The 20,806-nt window shown below is 26.9% G+C and overlaps 1 protein-coding gene across 1 annotated transcript in view; it reads right to left on the bottom strand.

The window, feature by feature from the left end:
• Positions 1–780: 780 nt before the first annotated feature.
• LOC112679586 (dynein heavy chain 2, axonemal-like) overlaps positions 781–20,806 on the bottom strand; it is a 31,845-nt gene continuing 11,819 nt past the window's right edge. The window contains exons 16-67 of the mRNA XM_025549457.1: positions 20,635–20,802; positions 20,368–20,560; positions 20,147–20,294; positions 19,864–20,064; positions 19,677–19,804; positions 19,377–19,610; positions 18,586–18,719; positions 17,107–17,405; positions 16,897–17,020; positions 16,686–16,837; positions 16,503–16,614; positions 16,298–16,436; positions 16,011–16,225; positions 15,804–15,921; positions 15,596–15,723; positions 15,313–15,532; positions 14,898–15,239; positions 14,327–14,799; positions 13,920–14,264; positions 13,666–13,783; positions 13,291–13,427; positions 13,018–13,173; positions 12,737–12,948; positions 12,489–12,677; positions 12,148–12,425; positions 11,740–12,066; positions 11,572–11,681; positions 11,393–11,508; positions 11,011–11,321; positions 10,683–10,951; positions 10,475–10,614; positions 10,182–10,326; positions 9,279–9,311; positions 9,066–9,211; positions 8,673–9,000; positions 8,439–8,603; positions 8,212–8,378; positions 7,960–8,131; positions 7,316–7,895; positions 6,802–7,229; positions 5,356–5,722; positions 5,132–5,278; positions 4,756–5,062; positions 4,483–4,699; positions 3,951–4,142; positions 3,395–3,579; positions 2,957–3,302; positions 2,253–2,403; positions 1,511–1,665; positions 1,305–1,400; positions 1,065–1,212; positions 781–995 (exon numbers count right to left, since the gene is read on the bottom strand). Coding sequence (XP_025405242.1) covers positions 844–995; positions 1,065–1,212; positions 1,305–1,400; positions 1,511–1,665; positions 2,253–2,403; positions 2,957–3,302; positions 3,395–3,579; positions 3,951–4,142; positions 4,483–4,699; positions 4,756–5,062; positions 5,132–5,278; positions 5,356–5,722; positions 6,802–7,229; positions 7,316–7,895; positions 7,960–8,131; positions 8,212–8,378; positions 8,439–8,603; positions 8,673–9,000; positions 9,066–9,211; positions 9,279–9,311; positions 10,182–10,326; positions 10,475–10,614; positions 10,683–10,951; positions 11,011–11,321; positions 11,393–11,508; positions 11,572–11,681; positions 11,740–12,066; positions 12,148–12,425; positions 12,489–12,677; positions 12,737–12,948; positions 13,018–13,173; positions 13,291–13,427; positions 13,666–13,783; positions 13,920–14,264; positions 14,327–14,799; positions 14,898–15,239; positions 15,313–15,532; positions 15,596–15,723; positions 15,804–15,921; positions 16,011–16,225; positions 16,298–16,436; positions 16,503–16,614; positions 16,686–16,837; positions 16,897–17,020; positions 17,107–17,405; positions 18,586–18,719; positions 19,377–19,610; positions 19,677–19,804; positions 19,864–20,064; positions 20,147–20,294; positions 20,368–20,560; positions 20,635–20,802 — 10,863 coding nt within the window. The 3' untranslated portion in view covers positions 781–843. The remainder of the gene's footprint in view (positions 996–1,064; positions 1,213–1,304; positions 1,401–1,510; positions 1,666–2,252; positions 2,404–2,956; positions 3,303–3,394; positions 3,580–3,950; positions 4,143–4,482; positions 4,700–4,755; positions 5,063–5,131; positions 5,279–5,355; positions 5,723–6,801; positions 7,230–7,315; positions 7,896–7,959; positions 8,132–8,211; positions 8,379–8,438; positions 8,604–8,672; positions 9,001–9,065; positions 9,212–9,278; positions 9,312–10,181; positions 10,327–10,474; positions 10,615–10,682; positions 10,952–11,010; positions 11,322–11,392; positions 11,509–11,571; positions 11,682–11,739; positions 12,067–12,147; positions 12,426–12,488; positions 12,678–12,736; positions 12,949–13,017; positions 13,174–13,290; positions 13,428–13,665; positions 13,784–13,919; positions 14,265–14,326; positions 14,800–14,897; positions 15,240–15,312; positions 15,533–15,595; positions 15,724–15,803; positions 15,922–16,010; positions 16,226–16,297; positions 16,437–16,502; positions 16,615–16,685; positions 16,838–16,896; positions 17,021–17,106; positions 17,406–18,585; positions 18,720–19,376; positions 19,611–19,676; positions 19,805–19,863; positions 20,065–20,146; positions 20,295–20,367; positions 20,561–20,634; positions 20,803–20,806) is intronic.

Below are 20,806 nucleotides of genomic sequence, written 5' to 3'. Positions count from 1 at the left end.
TTTTATTAACGAAAAAAACGAAAAAACGCCTCTTTAAAGAAATTTAACCCTCTCGAGGCTTAGAATTTAACTATTGTAACTAAATTGCACAAATATTATTTTTTATAGATAGAAATTTAAGGGTGACGCAGTTAAAATTTTGATATTTTTTTTAAGGACCACCCTGTGAGCTATGTGTAATTGGTTTTAATTTTTAAACGTATAAATAAGCCGGTTTGTTGTATTTTCAATAACCATTTACTTTACTGTTATTTATTATATCGGAAAAATTATAATCATGTCTTTAGATAATTAAGTGAGTTATTAACCTACACATTTATTTTAATTTAATATATAGTCGAAAAAATGTGATAAAAATATGTAATTGATATTGTATACTTATATTATAATTTAACACTGAATAAATTATAAAAATAACGCATTTATAAATCAATACAATTTAATAATTATTAAATTATTATTAATTGTTACACTATTAGATAAATTATTAAAAACTAAATTATTATATATTATAATTATTTATTCTTGGCATTTGCATAAAAAAATTTAAAATATTATACTCATAGAAAAAAGAACTATATAAATTAAGTAAAAAATAAGATTATTTCATATTTTTAGAAAAATGACGATAAGTTGAGATAAAATGCTAAATTTTTTTCGATTTAATTCTCAGGGTTTTTATTAGAGTTTAACTATCTAAATTTTTGATTGTAGAAAAGTAATTAAAAAAAAAATAATATAAGACTTTAAAACCGAAACATTATTATATAGGTAGGTACTATATTCACAATATTCATATTTTACCTATACAGATAATAAATTATGAAATATATAATTATGTTATCACTCTAAGTTTAATAGTACTGCTGTAGCTCGTTTAATCCAATGTTCTGGCTTTTGTGACCCACATTTTAAGTTTAGTGCAATTTCGAAAAACTTTCTGTCGCGAGTCTCGTTTCTTTGTGGACAATAATATACAGGACTCTGGTATAAGTCTAAAAACAAAATTCAACGGACAATTCGAGAAGGTATTAATATTAAATTATAAAAAAATGTTCAAAAACCTTTGAGCCTCATTTTGCCTTCCACTGGTATGAAGTGTATAATAGGTAATTTAGTTACTAATTGCAATGGCAATGGCTCGCACAAACAGGTTTTTTCATTATCCCAACCAGCATTTTCCAAGTAAAGATTATGTATATATACTCCTTTCTAGAAAATAATAGTAAATATAAAAACCTATTATACCGTTTTACATATTATAGCATGAATATCATTACAAAATTGTTTTGAATGAAACGTACCTTTGGCGGCGCTATTAAATCATCCAAAGATTTTAAAATTGGTATAAACTCCCAATTAAGTAAATCTACTCTTATGGAAGAATTATTCGATTCATTCTGTAAAGTAAAATCAATCATGACAGTTTTATGCAATAGCTATTGATGAGGCTTTATATATAACATTATTATGTAGTAATAAATGCTTTCATGATGGTGCATTTTCATACCATCATTACACTGGTCAAGAAACTGGCGGGTAACGTGAAAGCTCCCAACCATATCGAAATGGGCTGTTGACTCGAGTTTGTCCAAGTAGTAAAATATTTTACACGTTTAATTAAGTCTTGAATCCAAGCACCCAAAGTCATCGAAGATGGATATGCTAAAAATAATATAATAAATGTATTGTCATGATATGAGTATGACATAATATAATTTTATCGATTAATATAGCAAAAAATAAACAATTTTATCTTGGTAGCAGTTTAAATTCAAAGAGATATCTTCTCTTGAGCTTAATTTATAATTAATTCTATGTTTTACTTTCACATTTTTGTTTAACGATCACAATAGTCAAACATCAAAGACTAACACAAAGATTAAAATAAACATGTATTGTTACCTAGGTATAAATTTAACAGTAGTATTAAATTAAATTTAGCAAAATTGCATATAATGCAAATTAAGTATGCTCTATAGCGATCAGTCAAACAATACTCGTATGTGATCGTTTTCATAGTGATCTGTGTGCTGAACTTTTTTTATAATTTACACTTCTCATTGAAGTTTTGTTAAATACAGTTTAAATATCACCCACTACAAAAAAATTGTGTAATATATTTAACCAGTTAGCACCATATATTTTTGAGTGTTTCTTGTATTATATTATAATATACATTTTACAACTTTGAAAAACATATTTATACATAGTAAAATGCTCTATAAGTGCTTATATATTTGTAATAATACTTTTAAGCCACTGGTCTGGTACTTTGCCTTCGTAAATAATTCGAAGTGTGTTTTTGAGATCGGACGGCACGACAGCCTGGCCTGCGATTCCTTTATTTAGTATTGTCACGGTCATTTTAATTTCTTTGAGTAAATCGTTATAACGTGTCACCTGAAATTAAAACGACTTAGATGAATACGTGTCAATATCGCATTATGTATTAAATATTGTAATATAATTTTTTTATCTCGCGGAAATAATACAAATTTGTTTAGTCATCGTAATATTATATTTTTATGCATTTCTAAATCTGAATAGTTGATCTGATTATTTTTATTGTTTGTTATTATAAATATTGTTAAATGAATATCGTTTATACATAACGAATACTAGCTATGTTTATTTTAATATATTTTTATATTAGAGTTTCTCCAACATTAAGAAAATAAAACGAATGATTCGTTATTAAAAATAACTAGATGGACGAGTTTATCGTATCACATTTGAGACGCGAACAGTCACTAAAAAATTACTGCTTCACGTTGGTATTTGAACTCTAATGCGTTCATATTAAGTTATATTCAAATGAATAAGAAAAAAATCATAAGCATAATGTCGTTTTATTTTTTCCATAAAACATCGCTATATATTTGTTTTAATGATAATTAAAGAAGTTTGAGGTTTTCAGAGGTTTACTTTTAAGAAAATAACAATAAAACGATACCTCTTGCAAAAGTACAAAATCCAATAGATTTTTTTTTATTTTAATATTTTGAATCACGTGTTCGTGGTCAATTAATTCTGGTAAACTTTCGAGAATTTGGGATAGTTGAAATGGTATTTTTTGTTCAATATCCGCTGTCTTGTCCATTGGTCCATTCGTTTTTTCTTGTAGAAGCCCAAGTGTTTCACATAACAAATGGTTTTCTCTCGTTAAATAAATCACTTTAGCGTTTGAGTGTTGACCGACCAACTGAGCCAGATGTTCGGATGGCAACGATTTGATGAACTCTTTGTACGACTGCAGACAATCGTTTTTTGGGACGAAGGAATTCATCAGCGACGATATCCTTTAAAAAACAATAAATGCAAAACCAAAGCGTGAATAATATAATAAATTTATTTTGTGTTTACGCGGTATAAAGATACTTATGTATCATACTCGTGAAACGGTGATGTAATAGCGTTTTCGTCGAACAGTTGTTTATTGTAAGTGTCCAAAAGTCTTTTGTCCCAAATATCAGTTACATTACCACCATAAATAACATTTCCTATTAAATATTTTAGCGCTGTCCAGGGCGTTTCGTCGTACTCACTGAGACAATTCGACAAAATCCTTTCAGATGCCTGCGCATTTGTAAATGTAGGTGAATTTTTTTTGAACAGTGAAATAGTGTTCGATAATATTTTTGATGCTAATTCATTATTGACGAAAAATATGTACAGAATATAATTATATAATATGAATAATTTTAGTAGAACTTCCACAACTTGAACGAGATAAACCAACTTGAAAAATGTAACGTTTCTTTCGAAATTAAAAATACGAGTTTACTATTTTATCACGGCTTTCAATATTATTTGAGGGATCTATAATTAAATTTTTTTGTATCTCTCTTGTATTTCAAGTTGTGGAATTTTTACTTTATATAAAATATTTTTATATTAAAATTAAAGTCTGCTATGAGGAATATCAATTTATTATTTGAAATATTTACCTTGAAATCAGAATCATTAAATTCGTATATTTTGTTCCATCCAATATTTTGAAAATTTTTTCTTTCAATTAATATAGAGTGAAATAAACACAAGTTAAACAGTAATGCTTTGTATGTGATTGTCGATTGATTCTGAGAGAATTGGTCTTCGTTTACATTATGGTATAAATGCAACAAATTGGATTTCAGACTCTAACAACATTAATATAAGTTTATATGTTGATATTTGGTTGTAAACTAATAACTATAAAATTTAAGTGCCTATAACTTATCATTATTTGTATTTTGTGTGTATTAAAGAAGCAATTATGAAAAGCAAGTACCGTTCCTCTGTTATTAATAAAACTTATGGGCGGGATTGATCTTAAAATTTAATATCATATAGAAGGGAAGTATTATCCCCTTACCATCCCACCAATCCGAGAAATGGGAATAATACCATAAATACGATATGTAGTGTGATTCATATTGAACAAATGTATATAATATTAGTGGTTATATATTTATTTATTTCATTAATTAATTTATTGACCTTTGGTTGTTCAGCTGATACTTTGATAGAAGTTTGTAGTAATGTTATTGGTAATCTCGGATGTGGTTTTGAGCTTAACCATAATCTAAAACTAGGATGGCTTCTACCTTCCTTCATAATATCAATTATTTTATCCAGTTGTGGCATCCATGATAATAGGAGATGACAATTTGCCAGATATATCCAATGACCTTCTTTTTGGCCCATTTGAATTAAACTAACATTAAAATAAAATTATTAGCATTTGTGTAATTTTTTTTTTAAATAAATTACTTGGTAGCAGTTGATTCTAGGCCTTCACCCATGAAAAGATATTGAATATTTTCTTTTTTATTGTAGTTTGTAGCTATGTTGGTAACTATATTTGTCGGATCAGCACCGGGTGATAGAATAAAAATTAGAGAATTTTTATTATTAAAATTATCCAGTATATTTTTAAAATTGTTGATCGGTATTTCAGAAAACTGAGGACTAAAATTCGTTGAAATAAATTGTTTTATAGAGAACGATAATCGATCTAGTCGTAAACTTTTTATGAATAGCATTCGTTGAAATTGATTACATTCGTTTTCCCACCGGTCTATTAAGAAATAAAATTATTTTAATTTGTTTTAAAATGTTATGTATTTATTTTCATAAACTATTATACCAATGAGTTGTTGATTTTCCGGGTTTGGAGATGTATACCACTTTTGCCACTCAGTTGAATATCGTTCAAATGATTTTTCTACTTCATAAAAACAGGGTAAGTTACTTAACGCCAAAATATTGTTCCAACACGTTACTGGTAACCAATCTAAAAAGAGAAAAACATAATACTTAAGTATTATGTAGATATTTATATACAATACAGTTATTGACTTGTGGAAGTACCGGGCCGTTGTGCCGTAACGATTTTTTTTCTCTCCAGTTTGATTTCACCTTTTAAAAGAAATTCCAATTCGTTTACATTTATTTTTTTTTCTGAAATCAATATCTGAATACAAATCTGGAACGATAGAACTAATTTATGGTGTTCGAACAGTCCACAACAGACATTTTCGTAAACTGCATAAGTGTGATAATTGTTTAAATTTGTAAGTCTTTCGTGGATTTGATCTGCTGCATTGCTTTTTTTAATTGAAGTTTTGAACATGATGATATAAAAATCCAACGAGTACTGATACATTGGATTAATTTTATCTAGATTATCGAGAATTAAATATAGTATGGAAGCACGTTTGGCACATAGTCTATAGCCCTAAAAAAAAAAAAAAAAACGGAGATTACTATACTAATGACCTATAATTATTTGATTATTATTTAAATGTGATTATTTATGGTCAATAATCTCAAGTCCTTAGCATTTGTATTAAATTAAGTAAAATAAGCCCCCCATCTGTAACAATAACGTTATTAATGTTTTTTAAAAATATTTTCTGGTTGTCAAACGCTATCACATATTTATTTGAAATGCTATTAATTAAATAATGTTTAAATACTGCTGTGACATGGAAATTAGATAAAATTAGGTTAGGTTAACCTTACTGTTTTAAAAATTTTATACTTTCAATTTTTCTAACACTAATATAATTTTGTAATAAAAATTAGATATTAAAGGTACAGTTGTTTATAAAATCAATAATAAATTGCATTTTTAAGTGTTTTAGATGTTTGTATAAAATTGATGGTTAGATTCCAATAAAAAATACATTGTTATTATATAACATATTAAAATATTGTTCATACCCAAATCAACTGTTCAAAAAGATAATAACAATGTAAAATTATAAGATTGAAACTTATTATCTCACATTTGAAAAACTAAAATATTTTATCGTGTACGATTAAATCAAGATTAAAAAAACATTTTGAAGCGGACTGCGCGGTGAACGTTATCACAACGGCCGTCGACGACCGCGTCTATTTTTCCAATCAACCATTAGATCACGGATCGTACCGTCATCATGACACCCGGTTTCCGATCCATCATAGGAGTGAGACTGGGAACGGACGTTCCCAGGACGTCGGATACGCACCGATACTAAGTCCGTCGGTGTATGCGTCCCGCGACTGGAAAACCATAACCTCGCGTCATGGACCATCCACCAGAAACCATTATTTCTGTCGATTGTGTTTTGTGTATCGATTGTATAAATCCACGTAACTCGCGCAAGTACCCATGTTTATCACCATAATAAACACTGTTATACTATTGAACATCATGGCTATTTGATTATCATATTATGTTGGATTGTGCGTTCTACATCGGACGCGCTCCCCAACAATTTTAACTTAAATAATGGGTCTTAACAATGATACAAACTGATGCAATTATACCTCTCGAGCTATGTATATTTCTGCTTGACTAGTTAAAGAACTTTGAAGTTGTTCCTTAATGATGTTCAACTTCGCTTTTGAAGATTTTAAAGTATTGAGAAGTTGTTCATTTTCTAATAATGAACATTCACTTTCATCTAACAACTTAAGTAATTCGTCTTGTATTTCATCAAGAGATTTTTTATCTTTTTCAATTTTAATGATCGTGTTTTCCTTAAGCTCTTCTAAATTAGAGTTTTCCATACTGACTAAAATTGTTAATAATTGTTCTTCGAGACCTTCTTCTTGAATCGTGAAATCAACAACTGTTGTCCACTTTATTATTTCAGGATCATAGTGCGCATTCTTAATTTTCGTAGTAATAAACATTCTGAAATTTTCATTGTATGCTAGTAGCTTATTACCCATTCTTATGAAAAGCTCGTTTTCTAAAACCAAAAGTTAATTATTACATTACCTGGATACACATATATTACGTATTAACGTAATTAAAAAATTTAATATTTCAACTCACTTTTTTTCACAATTGATTTAGATAATAATGATATAATATAAGGATCTGGTTTGTCAAAATCGATTTGCATTAATGTTGAATATCCATTTTGTAGTGCGATTTCTAAACTTTGCGTGTAATTTTCTAGTCTACCGTCAATAATGGTTAATCCATTATCTAATTCAATATTTTTTAACCATTTCCAAGCTTGATTTTGCGGGTCTATAATAAACGGATTTCTATAACTTTGGCTGATAATTATACCATTTTCTAAACTAAATCTATCGTTGGATAATCCGTTGGTATTCCAAATTCTGATTATTGCTGGGTCTGTTAGAAATAAAGTGACTTCAAAATTAGGGTTGTTAAGTGCTCCATTTTCTTTCATAAATGCCAACCATAAATTCATAATAAATTCTCTACATTTAAATCTAAATGGTCCCATGTATGATATAAATGCGGTACTTAGAACACAATCTCCTGGCAAATAATCAAATTCCTTGTCAATTTGATTTACCGTTTTACTCCATTTTTTTCTTTCTTTGGACAATCCATCAATTAGTTTTGTTGCTTTTTCTAAATTATTCTTCAATTCTTCTGCCTATTAAAGTAAAATTATCACAACTTTGATAAAATGCTGTAATCAAAAAAATATAAATATTTACTTTTGTAATAAGATGCTCTTTTTCCATAACTTTTTCGTCGTATTCAATTACATGTTTTTCAAGGCAATGTTGTTCTACTGAAAGATTTTTTTCCATTTCTCCAAGAGCTTTTTGTTCTTCTTTAACTGTTGCCATTGCTAGGTCAGCAGATGCTTTTTTTATAGTTACAGCTCTATAATTTAGTAATGCTCATATTCATGAAGACAATTGTAAGATGAATTATTATTTAAATATCTATTTCGAATATTTTACCTGTACATTTTAGCATATTTTTCAATAGCAATTACCCACATGCCCAAATATTTAGCACATTTTGATTGAGTACCGATTTTTTCCACATCAAATTCTGGATTTTTTACAAATGTTTCGATTTGTTTTAGAATAGAATCCGATAGATCATCTTTGTTGAAGCATTTTAACTACAATAATCAATCAACAATAGTTATCAGTATTATCATTAATTATGAAATGCATTTTACCTGATTTAGAAAACTGGGATCATCTAATTGTCGTTTAGCCTCAGCCCAGCTAGGATCAGCTTGTTTTAAGGTCATAACAGCTTCCAAAACTAATTTGACACCTTCCGGTGGCACGGAGAAATTTTTAATTTCCGAGAGATCTTTTTTGTTAAGAGCACATACTTTCTGTAATATATCAAAAATCAAATTAACATTTAATATACCTATAGTATTTTAAACTATTATATTACTGACGTTTGTAGCTTCTTCTAATTTGGCAATTATAAGTTTCATTTCAGATAAAGCTATATCATACATTTCTTGACATTTAAGTTCGTCTTCTTTTATCTTATTGATAGTCATGTGTATTTCTTTTTTTTGATTGTCAATTTTCATATTATATTTTGTAATTACATTAAATAACTCTTCGCTTTCTTTAGTATGTTTTGAAATAAGTTCTGTAACTTTTTCTAATTCACTTGACATTTCACTTATTTTCCGAATCATACCATTAATTTTAAGCAAACCATTTCTTAATTTCATTGATTGATTTCGTTTTTTAATACGCTTATCTTGAAGTGTTCTGTATAATTTAAATTGTAAATATATTTTTTGAAATAAATTGTACTTAACCGTAAACTTTCTTACTTTTTGTATCTGTATATCATTTCTAAATAAATAGCAGATGTTATACTATTGGTATGTTTAGATTCGACTTTCATATTGTTGGAATATTCAATCACAGATTGGTGGATGGAGGTGAAAATAGATGCCAGAAATATTTTTATTTTATCCTTTAAAAACATAATATTAACTAAAAAAGTATTTGTTTTTTATAAGCAATTTTTGTTCATCAATTACCTGAGTTGGACCTTCGCCTTCTATTTCATTTATCTGTAAACATAAATTTTTTTGATTAAAATATTAAAGTAATGTTCAATTCATTGCGTTCTTCTATACTAGAGCGTTAAATTATAAGATAGGTACATGACAATTGTCATGGTAAAAGTAGTAGGATAAATAAGGACACATTAAAGAGTTCAAATTTTGATTATAGGTAGTAGTTTTAACTGTTATGTAAAACAAATAAACTAAATACATTTCTCATTTTGTTTTTTTAAATTATATATAATTTAGAGAAGAATTCAAAAAAAAAAAATGTAACAATTAGGATGATTTATGAAATAAATGTATAAACGATATTAGGCAAAGTTATAAGTTTAAGAATTAAAATTATATTATTTTTAAATATACTTGACAGCAATTAATATGGCGAAAAAATAAAATAAAATAAAAGTTAAAAAAGTGTAATATAATAGAAAAATAAAGCCATAAAATATAATTACAAGTAAGGGTTCGTTGATGGCTAAAAATATTTTTGCTTTTGACGGCTTAAAAAACCTTAATGAACTTACCAAACAGACTATGGTGCGTAATCTCTTACTTACAATAACAGTAACAATCATGGTTTATTACATGTTTATGCTATCCCTAGCTATACTATTTTAATGCATATATTTTGTTTTAATGATGCTCTTATAATTATAGGAATGTAATGAAAAAAATTTTTGAATCTACGAGGAAATATATTTATCAAATTACTATTAAAAATGTAACAAAAAAAAAACTTTTTTCTCTGAATGTCAAATAAATGAATCATTAATATCTTCTATAAGATCATATATAATAATCTTTTTTTTATCTTTGAGTTATTTAAGACTTATAATTTATTAATTCCATTATCATTTTTTAAATTAAACTTACTCTCGGTTCTCCTGTAATCGTTACCAAAAAGTCGACATCCTTGAGCGAAATCGATGCTACTTCAAACAAAGCTTCTTTTGGCCAATTCAAAAACCAATCGATTGTAGTGCAATTTATTAGCGAAGGATACTGTTGCAACCTTATTCTATTATAATATAATATAATAGAAATACAAATAATTTAAATTTAAATTATACTTTTGTTAAATATCTTAAAAAAGCAGTAATGGCTTATATTAATAGTTTAACGTTTTTTACAGTCCTATTGTTTGAATAGCCAAGTATAGTACTTACCCAAATGAATCTCCGACAGGGTTGAAAGATAAAACAAAGTGTAAGTTATATTTAACGCGTTCTATAAAAATTAAATTAATATCTTCATCTGATTGTATTTCATCTGTATTTTCAATAGCATCTAACAACGACTTCTTAATCTAAAATGTATATACGAATTAAAATATAGTATCAAGTATTTATTTTAATATTGTTAAAATAATTTTACATCTTCGAATTCGTTTTCTTTAAACAACTTAGTCACTTCTCCGGTGCTTAAGATATCATTAATGATTTTCAAAAAAGAATGGTCAACTATTTGTGTATCGTTAAACAAAAACGATGTCGGTTGATTTTTTATTCCCGTTTCTGAATAAATTAATTTTAAGTCTTCTTTAAATTCCGATGTTCCATACGATTTAGATAGTTCAATGGTGAATATGCTGTATCTGCATAACCACGAGGCTATTTTTGCTAATGATGATCTACCCGACCCACCTGGAAATTTTAATAAATAATAATCGAGAATCAGGTGCATATGAAAAATATATCTTTACTAATGCCAATAAGCAGTATATGACCCATCGGTTGGGATATGACTCTAACAATACGGCTTATATGTTCAATATAATTTCTGAACAGTAAAATATCAACAGGTACAAATTCCGAGTTTGAGTTGTATTCTTTTATGCAGTTCTCGATGTAATTTTTCAAATAATCTTCGTCATCTACTTCTTGGTATAGCATGTTTTCGTTTAGAAAACTACAAAATATCGGATTCTTTTCTGATGCGCATAAATCGCGATATTTTAAACCATAGTTGCTTTCGAGCTGATTATTTATGTGATTTATGAACCATTTTTGATCGCTGTAATAAATAATAATGTACATTAAATATGTCTCACAATTAATACTCGTTATAAAAATGCAAGATATTACTTTTCGTCTATTAATCTATCATAAAAAACACGAAACACTTCATGACACCAAAGTCGTAACATAGGAACTTTAAAATTTTGATATTCGACATTACTACGCAGTAAACCTTGGAATACCTAAGGAATAACAATATTTTATAGTTTCGCGAGATTACGTGTATAAATCTGGACTTTCGTTACTTTAGATACATCTTTCAAATTAAATAAATAATGAATTTTTGCCGGTGTTGGAATCATGTAGATAATCAAATTTTTATAAAGACTAATCGTCATCGAGGTCAAACCATGGTCTATAACAATTACAAATATTTAATTGTTTTGTAAAATACTATGCGATTTAAATACTACTTAGTTCAGATACAGTTTCATCAAAATCTTTTAAATGTTCACCCAATATGGTTTTGTATATTTTATAAACGTTTTCTTCGGGACTTGTTACAGAAACAACACTAAAGCAACTCATTATCCGATTGCTTATGGAGTGATGAACTCTATCGCATAGAGTCATGGCACACACGAGTAGCATATTTTTCACATATTTTGGGCATTGTTTTCGTTTGTCGTACCAAAATCCATAATCAACCCATTGTCTAATTAATTCTAATGAAGGTCGAGCTCCGGACGTTTCTTTTATAGGCATATGCATATCATCCAAAAACGTGACCATTTTTTTCCCTTGAATTAAATTAAATTGTGTACATTTGAAACATGCAAAAAAATGTATAAAGTTTACAATATTATTCGAAAAAAATATACCAGATAATGGAATATATAGTTCTTTGGTGCGTTTTTCTAACTTTTCTTCGATCGATTCTTGTACGTCATTAGATGTAGTGTGAGCTGTCATGTTAATATTCAAAAATGAAAACTCTTTTCTATTCATAGTTTCAAATGAATTATTGACATTCATGGTTTTGCCGCATGCTTTGAGACCAGTCAACAAAATTGGTTGACTTTTACTAAGATATAACTGTATTAGATAATTATAACGAACAGTGTCTATTGTCGGAATTATAATTTTAGATATTTGTGTTCTGAAAATAAATTAGTACAGAAGGTTTTTTTTACGTTTCTTATATTATGTATCTATTACATACCCTGTATTATATTTCCAGAAATGCATAGATAGCTTTTCCTCCCAATGTTTAAATTTAGCGTAATTATCGTCCACGTAGTAATGGTAAACAGTATCTTTTATTGGAAAAACGTTTTCTAGCCTTCTGATATAAACGTCAATTTTTTTTTTCCCGTCTTCGTTCAGTGAACCGCATATCGACCAGATCATACTGTTTTAAAAAAAATTTAATTGATTTTTGGTGATTTATTAAATAATTGATTTACGTACCAAAATATAAACCATATTTTTATGAGAAATTGATATTGACTATTATTTAAGTTTATCGGAATTGTATTGGCTAAACTATTGAATGTACAACATTCTAACAATTTGCACAATGATATTATACAATTTTGATCCGTCAAAGAAACTAATTCAGTACAGTTTAATTTTTTAAATGCTAGTAAATCACTGATGTAATGATCAAAATAAAGACTCATCTATATTAATATGTTTAAATGTTTCTTTATTAAAATTAGGGAAAAGACGTGCATTAATTAATATCTTACTGCATCTTTGTAAGCTTTGAATTTACAACTGCTCAGCCAAGAATCAACATACAATCGCCAACTATTATCACTGTGATTATTATAGACTATACCACATCTTGAGACAATTGCAGGAGATGCTGATTTTAAATCTTCTACTTCAAATAAATACGACACCTTGAATTGTAAACATATTTGCTATAAAAATTGAATTTAAATACTATATATCTAATGCATGTTCTACGCAACTCTCCTTCGAATCATAAAGACGTAATACAGTAAAAAAATTATTACTTGTTTTGGTATTGAAATGCGTTCTCCGTTTGCTAAAATTAAATTTTTATTTTCGTCCATTGCTGAGTTCATATTTTCAACCCAATCACTATCAATCGGTCCATCAAATATCACCCACTTTTGTTCTAATCCTTCATCTATTCAAAATATTTTAATTTATACATATTAAAGTCACTTACTTAGAGTCTAAAAAATAATTTGTAATTTAATGTATATGTTTAACAACACCACAATAATAAATTAAACTTTTAAGAATTTAATTCTATTCATTATAATATGATATCAATTATAATTTTAGTTATTCATAATGAGTCTAAATTCAATACAATGTATGTTAATATTATCACAGTAAAATAGTAAATAAATAATATTTACCCGAACACACTTTACGCATAATTGATGACAAAATACCATCCATCCATTCACGAGTAGCTAGATTATAATGGCCGTATAGTTCTTCCAAAGTTAATGTTTTTGGATTTAAAACATAATCCTAGATAAATTGTAATAACATATGTATTTATAATGAAATATGATATAGTTGTTTAGTGATAAAAATGCAGTACATAAAAGTATATTTTTAAAATTATTTTATCATGAATAATAATAACGATGGAAATACGACATACGATAACTGTTTCAAATTTATTGATTTGTTCTCTGTTAAGTAAGACTAAGGTATCTCTCAGAGTTTTCCAGGTAGTACTTTTAGCTGCACCAGAATGTCCTATTATGATCACGGAACGTCGATAATTTTTGATTTCGTACAACTGGACTATTTTCAAGATAGAGGCATCGGAAGGTTGAAGGTTTTTTTTTAGCATGGTTCGTTTGATTGCATCTACTAAGACTCCGTGATTTGATTCTGGCGACTTTATACCGGGGAATAAATTGTTTGTTATGTCCATAAACATTGGTAAATATACGTTGTTTATACTTGCTAAACATATTTTATGAATTGCTAACAAAATAACCTAAACACATAGTACATTAAATTGGTGTTTTGTGGATTCATAAAAAATACAATAAAATATACTTCTTCTTCAGGCACTTCTATTTGTTTCCATTTACACTTGCCGGCGTATTTTATTAACTCGATCAAATCTCGAAGTTCGTATTTATAATGGGTTTCTTTGTTCAACAGTTGTTTGCACAGCGAAAACAGATTCAATATTTTATCAGCTAAACTCTTAGCTTCTTTAAATCCTTCCACAAAAAGTAGTGCTTCAGCGATTATCTTACTATCTGGGACAATCATAGATACAGTGCGAAACATCGATTTAAAGTTGTCAGGTAGGTTAGAATTGTCTTCGTTAGTGAAACATGTCGTAATAAATATACTGCAAGTTGGAACCAAATTAATTTTCATATTTTCAATGACCAAAGTTTTTAAATTAGCCGCTAGAGCCAAAAATATTGACAATATTTGTTGTGTAATAGAAGACAGAATTCCAATTTTCATCCGATGAATTTCGTCAAAACAACCCCAAGCTCCTTGTTGTACTAGACCTGAACAAATAAAACTAGGTAACAGTAGAAATAATCGTTTCAAGTAAAAAAAAAAAAAACAAATATTTTCTATACCTAATATAAAACAATACATTTACCTAAAAGAATCCGATTCATGCTTTTATAGTCTAGGTTTTTAGAACAGTTGATGACAACGGTGTATTGCGCCAATTGTTTTGCTAAATCTTTTACAGTTTCCGTTTTTCCTGTGCACGTCGTACCTTTAAGATTCCCACCTTGACACATATGCATGGCTGTGGTCAATGTAATATAACATCTGTCAGTCAAAGGAGTGATAACTAATCTTCCGGAATTTCCAAGATATTCATAACCATATTGTAGTTTGGTGTTAGTTTGTTTTATAATAATATCGTTGGCTTTTTTGTCCCAGTAAAATCGCAATTGAGATACCCATTCAAACGCAGATACGTCCATGCAATCTAAATAATTTCAATTTATTGAAGCAGGTGATTTGATATTAATATTACATAATAATATTACAATAGTACATACTTGATTTATAAATATATTCAATCACATCCCTTGCGTGTATCTCTACCACCGCTAAAGCAGTGACTTTCAATCTTTCAGTATTAGCTAATTCACATCGAATAACCTTCGAGAGCCTTGACAAAATATGTTTTTGTTTTTTCACCATTTTTTTCAAAGGATATTTGTGTTTCAAGTACTTAGACTGTACTAATGCTCGAGTACAATCAGCCGTCCATTGAATCTATTATTATATAGTTATGAATTTTAGTTAATTTTCTTTTTTTTATTATTTATTTTAGTTTACTTGTGACGCTATGATGCATAGTTGTCCTGGCCATTCCAATATCCATTTCTCACGGGTTCTTAAGTTTTTCATTAGCGATATTTTTACTTGATTCAATGTTTGTTTTAGAGAATCTCGCATTGCAGTTTCTATAGTTTTTGATTAAGCATATTGTATAAGTCTTATGTAGAATTAGTGTTATGTAGAATTTTAGGGTTTGTTTGTTTACCAATAGAATTGAGCCAAATTTCAGCTGGTCCCTCACATACAATCGGTTGATTCCAATCTACGTATTCGCCATCTTCAGAAAACATGCCCCGAGCTTCCTTCTTTTGATTATTATTTGTCTAAAAATAAATTAATCGTTAAATTAACGTCAATTTACTACAAAAAATATAAAAATAATAAAATATATTTAAATGAAAGAGTAACTTACAATTATTTTGAGGTTATGAATATTGTTGAAAATTTTTTTGAAATGAAGTTGTATAGAGTCAGGATTTCTGGAGTTCCCTAATATTTCTAATAACTCACAATTTGATATAAAATAAAATCTTGGAAATATATGACGTTTTGATTCCGTATAAACTTCTAAAGCTCTCTGGATAACTTCCAAACGATAGTTCATTGTGTTTAAATGTTTGAACAAAGCTTAAAAATACATGAATTTTTGTTCAATATTATATATTTTTGATAATTTGCAAAGAAAAGACAAAAACTTACATTTGGAATAACAAGCTTTGAATAAATTATTATCATTGTACATTTTTGTGGATATATCTTTCCATTCTTCCGTTAAAATATCGTAGTCGATGCTTTCAATAGGCATTTTTTGTCTAATGTCATCTCCTATGAATATATTCTAAATAAATTATTATAAAATAATTTGTTATTATAAAACTTAACTGTTGAGTTAGTAAATGCTTACTTCTAAGTAAATGTGTTGTCGTTGGACGGAAAGTATAATTTCTAAAACTTCAATGATAAGACCGAGGGCTTTTTCTAAAAAATCTGCTTCGTTAAGAAAAACGGAAATATTTCTATGGATCATATATTGGTAAAATAAAACAATTAATGTATATTCAAATTATTGTTCAGATTTATAACGTACTTGGATGTTTTAATTAATGACAGTTGCACTAAATGGTCTTCTAACAATTGAAATATTTCATCATTAACTTTCACATAATAAATTCCTTTATCTTTGTAAGGTTCTAATTGTAAATATATATTTGACCATATTTCTTTTATATTTTTTATTGCCTAGAAATATCAAAAATTATAATTACAATTTGTTAATATTTTGTATGTGTATTTTATACATTTTCTAAGCCAAGTTCCATGGTCGACTTTTTTGACACTTCGTTAATCTGTTTGTAAAAATTCTGCACTTTAACTTCCATTAACATTCCTAACGTAAAGTCGGAGCTATTTTCGTCAAATCGTCTAATCAAATACAATAATTTACTATTGAAAAAAAATCTATTTATTTTTTCTTTCAATACAATTTAACATTGTTGAATTATGATTACTTGTTTATTATATCTCGTATTTCATCCCAATGTCTATCTTTCATGGCTGCATTTTTTAAATCATCGATCACCGGTAATAAACGACGGAATTCGTTTATGTTGTTACATGTTGTTTCTATTATTTCCAATTTCTTATTTGTTAATCCATTAATCAAACTAATAAATTGATTGAAAAACGCATCTACTGTTATACTGACTTCGGAAATTTGGACATCCCAAAATTTGATTTCTTTATAACCTTTAATCATATTATCCCACGTATTGACTAGTTTCCAAACCGAGTGCAAAACTAATAATTCCTTAAAATATAACAATTTAACCTTTAACAGTGGATTATAGTAAATTAGATATAGGTGATACATATTTTATATATTTGTGTTTATATATTTAGATAAGCACGAAGTCAAATATTAAATAAAGGGTAGAAATCTGAGGTTGGGTAAAATTCAGTGGTTAGATAAGATAAGAGAAAAGATATTGCTGTAATGGTGTTTTACGTGATACTATTAGCAAAACAAAAGGGATTTAAATTTGCGAAAATCGAAAATTTCAAATGTCCAATGACGGTTACTTAAATATTTTGAAACTATTAAATGACTTTAAAATGCTAATATAAGAACTCAGCAAATATATTGAGACACTACGATTAATATTTATAGAATAACAAATAAATAACTAATATCGTTAAATTCAAATTCGTTGAAATATCCTATTATTTTATCAAAATTTCATTTAATTATATTTATAAGTTTCTTGTGACTTTATAATAAATTTTTTCAACTATTGAAAAATCATATACCCAATTAATAGGCCTTAAAAAAAAAAAAAATTAAGTTTTATGAATTTTCACTAAAAAAATGTAGTGGATTTTCATGATTATTATTGTTAAATAAAAATGTAATATAAAAAATTTTACTTTCAATAATCAGCAGATATGTATGAGGAATATTGATTAATATTTTAAAGATTTTTTGTCAGGCCAAAATTATTTTATCCACATTTTGAAAAATAAATTAAGGAAAAATGACATTTTCGACTATCTATATGTTACTTAAAAATACTATTTGAAAATTATATTATCTAAAACCTATGATAATATAAATATTTAGTAATCATTTTTTTTGAATTAGGATGAAAAGAAAAATTAAATTTTGTCGAAAATCAATTTTTCGTAAACGTTGCTGTATTTTTTTTATAACTTTTCGTTAGCTTTAGGATTACTGTGTGAAACTGTGAGAACATTTATAAAATGACCTATATATAACCCATAACCTCCATAACCTAACCTAAACACCAATTTTTATCAGAAACTTCTTATTATTGCGGTGATCAAAATATTGTACATAGACATAAAAAAAAAAATAAATAAAAACTCACATCATAGTTAAATCAACATATTCCTCGTTTTATTAAGAATCGAAAATAAGATTAGTTGAGGATATTGTTTATGTTATTATTTTTTTAATGTATACCACTTACTTCTTGTAGTTTACCAAGTTCATTTGAATGGACATATCTTATTTCAAATACAGCGAGATCGTCATTTATTTGCTTTTCTTCAGATTTTAATAATTCTAATTTATTTTGTATTTGTTCAGTGTAAGTTAAAGCATCTAAAAAATAATTGTATATAAAATAAAAAAAAGGCACATAAATATGTGATTTATACTACATATTTTTATGAAATAAAAACAATAATGAAGTTTACTATATTTAATAATAATATTCATCAATACGTATACAACAATTTTATTTATATTTTTGATTTAATGTGAACAAAGTATAAAATTAAACTAATGATTTTAAAATTTAAGAAATTATTCCTAAGAAAATTGTAAGACTGATTTTTATTATTTTCGAAATAACACTACATGATTAATACTAGGTTTTTAAATATACATTTTTAAAGTTATATATTAACTTCTATATTTTTTCTCTTATGTAACAATGAGAAAGGTGGATAAAAAGTTTACCTACCAATTATCTATTTTAATATATGTATCAGATATTTTAATTTAAAACTACAAAATAAATTATAGTTTTTTTGAAACATGTATATGTATTTAAAATAAATTATTTATTATAATATATATAATTATTTAAAACCTTCAGTATTAGAATTTGAATATTTATTATTATTACTAAAACTCAAACAGCATTTAATAATTTAATTAATGGTTGGAAAATTGTTAAAAAAGATATTTGTTTAAAATCAATGAGAATCGTTTATTATAAATATCTAAAATTGTAAAGAATTTTTTTTAATTTACCTTTTGAGTTCCATTCTGTAGAAATTGGAGCATTTTCTAAAAATGACTGCAATAGATTTTTAGCATTTATTTTTAAATTCGTTTGTTTTTCCATTAATGAGTTCATAAATTCATTTTGTTTTGTTTTTAACATTATTTCGGCGTCTTCAAGAGTATTCTTGTATACACTCCATATTTTAAATAATTTTTCATATTTAATTTTCATTACTTCTGGCATTTGAATATTATTAATTTCTAAAATATAATTAAAAGTATTTTTCAAATAACTGTAAGTTAATTTTATTTGATTTAATATTATACCTAATACTTGAAAATTATCAGAGATTATCGTAAATTCTTTTGCTTTATTATCGTACTCCAAAAAAATTTGTTTTCGTAGTTCAATAAATGAAGTCATTTCGGCCAAATTTTTAGGCGGTGTCATCACTCTATTGAAAAAAAAAAATAGCCCACAAATTTTTAAATTTATTATCTAACTTTAACATACCGAATACTATTAATTTGTGTATATTGATAAAATCCTTCCAAGAGCTTAACCGTCATATCAAGAAGAAGATCTGAAAAGTTGTTTATCCATTCATAACAGTGTCCAATAATTTCATCTTTTAACATATTTGTGTATACTAGGAAATGAGCAACTTGTGCTACGGGCTTAATTTGGAATATATTTCGTATATAAATTGAGTATCTGTGAATTTAATTAATTTCTTTAGTATCATGATCAAGTATAGAAAATATTTATATTAATAATAAAACAAACTGTGAATTACTGAGTCATATCCTGATTAAAATAAGTCGCTGAATTATTGAAAGTTTTATATTTCTCAAAAAATAAATTCTTATCCATTGTCCATATGTCACGGAACATTAAAAACTCGTGCATGTACTGTCTTAACCGTCTTAAAGCATTTATAGTCCCTGATAATGGGTATCAAATATATATATAATTACATACATTTTAATAAAAGGTCGTTGAACATTTTTTTCTTACTTATATTAATTTTTTCTTGTAATTTTATACATATCCGATCTCTGGAAATTTCATCTTCATACGGCATCCAATTATTTGCAGATAATTTTAATGTTTGACTTAAGTTAGGTATCGCTTTTATTGTTATTAACACATCTGTTAGAAAGTTTACAGAAAACGCTAAGATTTCGGAAAGACTCGAAGAAAAATGAATCTGCTTATAACCATTAATTATTATTAGTAATTATATTATTTTTAATTTCACTATTATTTTACATTAAGGATTACCTTATTGTTCTTTAAGCTAACGTGGATTAGTATTACCGGTGTTGGACCTGAACCATCACCAACACTTAATTCTAAAATATTTTCCAATGAATGTTGACAATTGAGAATTAACGCTTTGCAAATTAGACTATCTATTTTCTTTACATAATGTGTCCAATAAACCATGATCTAA

This window comes from Sipha flava, unplaced genomic scaffold (genome assembly GCF_003268045.1).
Source record: "Sipha flava isolate LNK unplaced genomic scaffold, YSA_version1 164_pilon_pilon, whole genome shotgun sequence".
NCBI lineage: Eukaryota > Metazoa > Arthropoda > Insecta > Hemiptera > Aphididae > Sipha > Sipha flava.
The sequence above is the reverse complement of the archived record's forward strand: the minus strand, read 5'-3'. Positions and strand labels throughout refer to the sequence as shown.